Genomic DNA, 8,313 nt, shown 5'->3' with positions numbered 1-8,313 from the left:
TAGACTTTAAAACTCTAAAACTCTTGATTTTTTTGAGAGAATGAATATATGACTTGTTTGATCTTGCTCTCTTGATATATCAACCTTCTTGGTGTGTTGGAGTGACTAATATATAGAGAAATTGAAAAGCTAGCCATTGGGGATGCTTGGGAGAAGAAAATAGCCATTGAAAGCATAAGAAAATAGCTATTGGAGTTGTTCCAAGGCACACTCGATCAATCCCTTCCATGAGGGCATCAATTGGTTTAAGAGGGTGATCGATTGGTTTATATTTTAGAACCAATTACACCTTTGAAAATACCTACTTGATCAATCCTTTTTTTGAGGGGATCGATTCATTCAAGAGGATGATAGATCTCTTCTTAAACTAGGAGTACGAACCTGCATTTTGTAAGAAAAATTAATCGATCCCTTCCTTGAAAGGATCAATCCTGTCCTTTTAGGTGAATGTCTCTTATTTTGTACTCTACTTACTAATTTGATCATATCTTGAGTTATACAAATCCAAATCATAAATTGTTTGAAGATTTAGAAAATAAACTTAAAGGGCCTTTTTATCCATGTAAAATTCATCACCTAATTCATTTTTTACGAATTATAGTAAATTTTTAGAGCTACCCATTGTACAATTTTTAGATAATTGCAAAGTGTTTAGTAAAAATTCAAAATCTTTGCTTACAAAATTTGAATTTTGATTTTGTTTATCCATTATAAAGTAGACTCAAAGAGCTTCCCAACCATATAAAATTCAAATATTAAAACTTTGTGAATTAATACAAAAAATAAAACAAGTTCAATGTTAAAAAACTTTGTTCTTGTAAATAATTTTCTTAAGTTAATATATTTCTCAAAACTAATATTATCAAAATTGTATCAAGTCCAAAACGAATAAATTTACTTTGAAGATAATAATTGAACTTTCATTTAAACTCAAATAAAAAAAATGTTTAAAGATACTTTTGATTTGACAAATAACATAAAAAAAGTTTTGTTTAAACTTTAAAAATCATATTATTTATTGAGTATCAAAATATAAAACTTAAGAATATGTACTAAATAAATATTTTTCAAAATCTTGATCAAATTTATTTAGCTTAATATTTTGTCATTTTAAAATATGAATCAATTCAAGGCTAATATAAGTAATGTTATATTAATAAATAAATAACACTATATTAATAAATATTATAATAATATATTATTAATATATTATTAATAAATAATATACTATTAATATAATATATTAAAAATAATATTACATTATATTAATAAATAATATAAAAATAAGAAATAGTTTTATTTTAAGTATTTTTTATATTAACTTAATTTTTTTATATTAAAAATTATTATTAAAATATAATTATTTTTTAATATTAATAATTTTAATAATAAATAATTTCAATATACTTTAATAATAAATAATTTTTAATATTTTAATATTTATATTACTATTATTTGAAAAAAATAAATTTTTTTAGAAAACAACCAAATAACGAAAAACTTTTTTCATTAACTCATTCAAATAATAGAAAATCTCTTTCAATTTAGAAAATATAAACAATTTTCAAAAATAATTTTTTTAGAAGTCATTTTTTACGAAATAAACAAAACCTAATTTAAAATTTTTTATTTGAATAATATAGCACTTATCTTATATTTGTATCCATACTTTACATATATTATATATATTTAGTAAATAGGTTTTTTATTAAATAATATAAATTATTATTTTAGATTAATTATAATTAATATAGATTTATTTAAAATATATATTAATATATTTATAAAAAATTATATAAATTGAAAGATTAAAAAAAAGCTAAAAAAATTTTGATTTTTAATTTTTCTAAAAAGGTTAAGGTTACAAGGATGATTGATACTCATTAAATACTCACGGAAATAAGAATGTGAATAAATTTGAAATACTATTAGGTATGGTGTACAAAGCTAAGTATAATATAAAAATTTAAGAATGAAGATAGAAAATACTTTATCTGCCTTATACTCTACTACCCATTGACATCTCTCATTAAATACTACAATAATTGAGCTACCAAATTAGAATTGGAAAAAGTTATACTAGTTGTATTTGTTTATATTTAACAATTCAGATTAAAGGGTAAAAATATCCCTAAATTATGATTTAATAATTATTTAAGTAACTAATATTTTATTGTAATCAATCAAATCTTTAATCTTTTATTTAGATTCAATTTTACCTTTAAATCGATCGAATCTAATCATGTGACAAATTCTAACTAATTAATCTCCTAACTATAGTCAATTAAATTTCTAAAAGGATATTAAAGATAGAAAAAATAAAGAAAAAAATAGAAAAAAAAAAAACTCATATTTTAATTATAAGACACGACAAATTTTAATCAATTTTATTGACATCACATAAAAATTTATTTTAGTAAAAGAAATTAATGATATTAACTTTTCATCCAACTAAAGATTTAATTTGATGTAAATAAATACTTAATTAGTTCCAAATAAAAAATAAAAGTTCAAATAATTCATTATAATTCAAAAACTTTTTTTTTATTCTTTAACGATCACTTTAGTACCACCGAACCAAACAGCTTAGAAATATGGATACATTACTTACAATGGAAAAGCTCTCATAACGGTAGTTTATGCTGATCAACCAAGAACCTACCTAACATGCAAGTCTTACCATTCATTTTTCTCTTTTTTTTAATTTTTTTTTTTATATCTTTCATGTTCTTCATTTCCACGAGCCTCTCAGCATGAACCCAAAACCCAGTAAAACGCAGCCAACTCAAATGGAAATCACTTGCATCAAACAAGATGTACGGACGGGGTACAGTAAATGCAAGCGATTTCATCCAAAACAAAATGGGGATGCAAGACAGTACTAACACTCCTGAAATCTTCCAGCCCATCCAAAGGCAGTGCATATAATCAATCACTACAGGAGTCGAAATGAGATCCCCAGTCAACAAAATCATAGTTACCTTAGAAAGAAGTCTAATATTCCGCATTTAGTTCACAGAGCATCAGGAAATTTTATTTGTGATCTTATCACGTTTGTTGCATCCAACAAAAAAAAGACTAAAAAAGATGCTGACATCAGAGGCAGTTTTTTAACCCTTGTGCTGGAGAATCTAGCAAAAATGACAAATTCAAAATTGAAGCACAGATCACCAAGGCAAACTCACTTCACTGTCAAGATCTTGATTATAGATGCTTCCAATCCGATTAAAAGCAAAAAAGATGCCGACACCAGATGCAGTGTTTTAACCCTTGTATTGGAGAATCTAGCAAAAATGACATTCAAAATTGAAGCACAGATCACCAAAGGCAAACTCACTTCACTGTCAAGATCTTGATTACAGATGCAATTCCAATCCGATGAAGAGCAATAACAGAATCCCCATTCTGGCAGAGTCCCTTTGCCTTGGCATGCTGAATAGCAAACTCCAATGCTTCCTCTGTTGTCTCTTCATGAGATGCTCTAGCAGATCCAGCATATAAAACTGGGATCAAACCACGAAAGATTAAGCTGTGCCTTGCTGGAGTTTCATCACTGCATAACCAATCAAAAGAATCAGTCTTGATCTCAGGGACAACCATGGATAAAATGGGCATGCCAGGCCTGTACTTAGCCACCAGCTTTGCGGTACTTCCTCCCCTGGTTAAAACCAATATAAGAGCTGCTTTTGCTGAATTTGCTGTTCTAACAGCTGAAGAAGCCAGGCTTTCTAATGGACTCATTGGTACTGGTGAATGTTCCATAATCCTTTTGAAGATATCTCCATAATTGAGTCTGCTTTCTGCTTCCATGCATATTTTGGCCATGGTCTGAACTGCAAGATCCGGGTAAGCTCCAGCAGCAGTTTCACCACTTAACATCACACAGTCTGTTCCATCAAGAACTGCGTTGGCAACATCAGTGGCTTCAGCCCTGGTTGGCCGGGGAGACTTTATCATGGATTCCAACATCTGCGTTGCAGTGACAACAGGTTTTCCTTGGATGTTACACTTGTAAACCATCACTTTCTGTGCTAGAAATATCTTTTCAGTTGGAATCTCCATTCCGAGGTCACCTCGTGCCACCATGAATGCATCTGAATTTGCAAGGATGTCATCAAAATTTGCCACCCCTTCTTGATTTTCAACCTACCATATAATTTTCAATGAAAAAACAACTATCAGGAGAAATCACAATGGCATAATAAAATATTAACCTGACTATATGGATATATGAATTAGACATAATTCTTCCTCTCTATGAATTAGACATAATTCTTCCTCTCTATCTAACCCTGCATTATTAGTCTCTTAACATATTGCCATCATTGAATTTCATATTATGACTTTCTGATTCAAAACTTCCTGTTAGCAAAATGTTCCCACCAATAAATTTCTAACAAAGTCAGGCAAAAGCAAATGAAAAAATATTGGTTCTGGTTCCTTAGTGCAAATAAAACATCATATAAATCACATCAGAAGTTCTTCAAACATACCTTCGACATGAGAAGAATATTCTTAGCATGCTTTCCAAGCAGCTTACGAACCTCCACCAAATCAGACCCTTTTCGAACAAAAGAAAGAGCAATCATGTCAATTTGGTTGGGAATTCCCCATTCCAAGATATCTTCCTTGTCTTTTTCAGTCAAGGTTGGGAGGTCAACAAAGATCCCTGGAAGATTAACATTCTTCCTCTCACCAAGAACAGCAGAGTTCTCACAGTGACAGTGAACCAAACCCTTTTGTTTGTCACAAGATAAGACTGTAAATGAGATTGTCCCATCTGAACAAAGTATAACCATCCCTGGTTTGACATCCTCAGCCAACTTTTTGTAACTCATACTTATCAGTTTCTCATCACCCTTTATGCTATAGTCAGTAGTTATGGTGATTTCTTGACCCTGTTTCAGCTGAATTTTTCCATCCTTCAGAAAACCAGTTCGAATCTCAGGACCCTGGAAGTTTACATATGAATAAACAGTTAGGATTCATCAGCTTTACCATTTTCTAGTTAAGACCAAAATAAATAAAAATTTTCATGGTTTAGATAAGATTCTGGACATTGGTTGAGTGAATAAACAGAGCTGTGAAAGTACTGTATACATGTTTAAAGGAAAGAAGCAAAGCAATTCCTTAGAGGTTTTATGAAGAATAGTAACCGTGACTTATAAATAAATAGCATCAAATCAAATCTTATATAACAACTTGAGAAGATTTTTATGCTACAGCCATTGCTGTTCTAACACACAAAACCATCATCAATGGCGTTTATCCTCCTCATAATTGCTACTTAGCGTTGCTAAAAGTAAGCTTCCATTGTAGAAAAAATTTAAAAAAAAAGACTTTAATGCAGATATCATCCACTTCGCCCATGATTGGCTAATTAGCCTAGTAAAAATAAGCTTGGAATCTGATAACCAAATATTTTAGTAATATTTTCCCGAAATCACCATTAAGGCTACAGAGTCTGACATGATCTTTTGAACCAAAGCCAGAAACATAACAGAAAGTAAATGGGACCAATCACAAAAGAAAGCAATCGCTATCAATTATGTTCTGAAGCCGATGATATTTAAATTTCACATAACCAATCACAGTTTAATTTCTTCTTAGATGAATAAGAAGTGCAAAAAGGATTATACTCTATTTTAAGGCTAACATGACTTCCATTGCGCTTATAATCTGAAAAGTAGCAAATAGAAGTTGATCAGGTAAAGAGTTGGAGCATATTCTTGAAAACTTTGATTGTTCACAATTATTAATAATGGTAAAATACTATGATTTAGGTCTGATTATATTGATGTTCGAAACAAAATCGGATCAACGCAAACAAGGAGACAAAAGAGAGATTAAAAGTAGAAATCATAAGGGATTAAATAGAAATGAAAAGATTTTGTGAAATTACCTTGGTATCGAGCATGACAGCGCAGAGAATACCGGTGTTAAGCATGGCTGCCCTAAGATTGTCAAGGGTTTCCTGATGGTAGGCGTGAGATCCATGAGAGAAGTTGAAACGAGCGACGTTCATGCCGGCCCTCAACAGCTTCTCGATCATTAGGACTGACCTCGATGCAGGCCCCAGAGTGCATACGATCTTCGTCTTGGGCTTCTTCTCCATTTTCGCTCCTCCTCCTCCTTGTTCATGATGATTATTTATTTCCATTTTTCTAGTTTTTTTTTTTTTTTTTTTGGTATTTTAGTTATATATTAAGCAAGTATTTATAAGAGGAAAGGAAAACAAAAGGAGACCCCTCTTTCCTATTGCCCTAGAAGCGTGTTTGGCGGCGACGTCATCAATAAAGCAAAAAATAAAATGAGGAGGTGCTTTTGGTTTTGTTTTTGCTAGAGGAACAACCTGGGAATCCCAGCGAGAATATGCTCCGGGTGGCGGGATTAGCCTAAACAGTTGAATTTTAATCCGATCCGCCGAATAGATGTAATTTTTTTTTTTAGGCTCTTCTTTTTTACATCTTACCCTTTTTTTTAAAGTAAAATTATTTAATTATTTTTAACATTAATTTTTAAATATTCATATTCGTTAAATTATATAAATTTTTTCACAAATTCAAAATTACAAAAAAAAATTATTAAAAATTTTTATTAATTGATATAATAAAAAATTGTTATTGAAAGAATCTTAAATTTTAAAATAATAAAAAAATTTGACTTTTATTATTTTGATTTTTTTTTAAAATCTTATGAAACCTTAATTAAATATTTTCATATTTTGATGTTATAAAGGAAGATGAAGTAGATGTGCGAAATAGATTGGACAACCCATGGCACGACATGATATGAGCTATACTTGGCATGGCTTACTATTAAATAATTGGGCTGGGATAAGTACGATATATATACGTGTGTGTGTGTGTGCGCGTTTACCATGTTGGGCTAAAAATTTTTAAACTCATGTGTTGATATGACATTATCTGTTAAGAGTTAATACCAGCACATGGCACGTGGGCTAGCACGACATGATACATAAGCCTAAATGTCTCATCCCATATTAGCTAATAATTGTTATAAATGAGCTTTTAGCTTTTGGGTGTATTCATTTTATTTTTTATATTTTAATGAAATTATATTTACTTTTTGATAATTTATAAAATAAAATTATATTAAATAAATTTACTTATTAAAATTTAAATTATTAATAGATAAATTATATATAACTAGTTTGAGATTCGTTCGATGCATAAATTATTTTTATTTATTTAAATTTATATGTATAAATAAAATTAAGGTTCTTTTCTAAATAAAAATCTTCAAACTTATAACATATATAAAATAATTTATATGCGATGACATATCAAGATAAAATGCATTTTTTTAATACAAAAACAAAACCTCTACTTGTAATTGTAATTTATGAAGATAAAAATTATATTTGAGATTTGTAAATTAAAAAAAAATCAATAGATTTATTTGCAATTGTAATTAGCTTGTCATAATAACATTTCATCTAATTCCACAAATCAAGTTAGTTCCAAAAACGACTCTAGAAATCAAGCAATAGTAAAATATTTAATTTCATTGTTTTGTTACAAAATAAGTAAATAACAATTAGCTATTAACAAAAAAATGGTAAAATTATTTAATTTCATTGTTATTAATTAACCAACATCTATTTTTCTCTACCTTTATAAGTACCTTATAATCTTTTACAATTTTCATCAAAAAAAATATTCTATTTTCTCAACCTCTCCAAATTTCTTTGCCATCTACATTTTCATCAATCTCTCAAAGTTGCTTAGTTGCTCTTTATTCTGTTTGGTTTTTTCTTAACTCTTCTTAGTTTACTTAATTTCTCAAGTTAAGATATTAAGTATCAAGTGAATGGCACACCCAATAAAAAAGGCATTATGGTAACCCAAGATATCAAGTATCAATCCATTTGCACCATTTTGGTAATAGTATTATATTTATTTTTTATTGTGTTATATTAGTTATTTTATTTTGTTGCAGTTATAATTTTATTTTATAATTTAAATTTGTCATTTCTTTTTTTTCTCTTATAATATCATCATGGATAGTTCATATCAAAATTTTGATTTTGTGCATAATTTATATTTTAATGATACTATTGAGTTACAATTTGATAGTTTTACTCCTTTTTCGATCACATGATAATATAGCAAAGCATACTGATAAAGATATAATTAATCAAACTGATGCTAGACAAAAGCATTGTAAGAAAAGGATAAGTGATGTATGGAATTTATTTAAAATAGAAGAGGTCAAAGGTAAAGGACTAGAGTTGTATGTAAAAAATGTAAAAAAGATTTCAGTTGTAAAACAACAAGAGGGAATGGCCAT

General features: G+C 28.7%; 1 protein-coding gene across 1 annotated transcript; it reads right to left on the bottom strand.

Moving 5' to 3' along the window:
* Nucleotides 1–2,882: 2,882 nt before the first annotated feature.
* Nucleotides 2,883–6,383, bottom strand: LOC111302802 (pyruvate kinase, cytosolic isozyme-like). Its single transcript, XM_022898641.2, has 3 exons — nucleotides 5,903–6,383; nucleotides 4,494–4,952; nucleotides 2,883–4,146 (listed from the first exon to the last, which is right to left on the bottom strand). The coding sequence occupies exons 1-3, from the start codon at nucleotides 6,158–6,160 to the stop codon at nucleotides 3,334–3,336; spliced, it is 1,530 nt and encodes a 509-aa protein (XP_022754376.1). The 5' UTR covers nucleotides 6,161–6,383; the 3' UTR covers nucleotides 2,883–3,333.
* Nucleotides 6,384–8,313: the final 1,930 nt, after the last annotated feature.

This window comes from Durio zibethinus, chromosome 13 (assembly GCF_047325235.1).
Source record: "Durio zibethinus cultivar Kanyao isolate XHJ-2024 chromosome 13, ASM4732523v1, whole genome shotgun sequence".
Taxonomy (NCBI): domain Eukaryota; kingdom Viridiplantae; phylum Streptophyta; class Magnoliopsida; order Malvales; family Malvaceae; genus Durio; species Durio zibethinus.
Note: the sequence above shows the minus strand (reverse complement) of the source record. Positions and strands in the feature narration are given on the sequence as shown.

Bases quoted from the DNA above. Each gene is read 5' to 3' on its own strand.
- LOC111302802 (XM_022898641.2), bottom strand. From the start codon at position 6,160: ATGGAAATAAATAATCATCATGAACAAGGAGGAGGAGGAGCGAAAATG. The intron at 4,953-5,902 runs GTAATTTCACAA...GTAAACTTCCAG, and splicing joins CTGTCATGCTCGATACCAAG to GGTCCTGAGATTCGAACTGG. The intron at 4,147-4,493 runs GTATGTTTGAAG...ATTATATGGTAG, and splicing joins ATATTCTTCTCATGTCGAAG to GTTGAAAATCAAGAAGGGGT.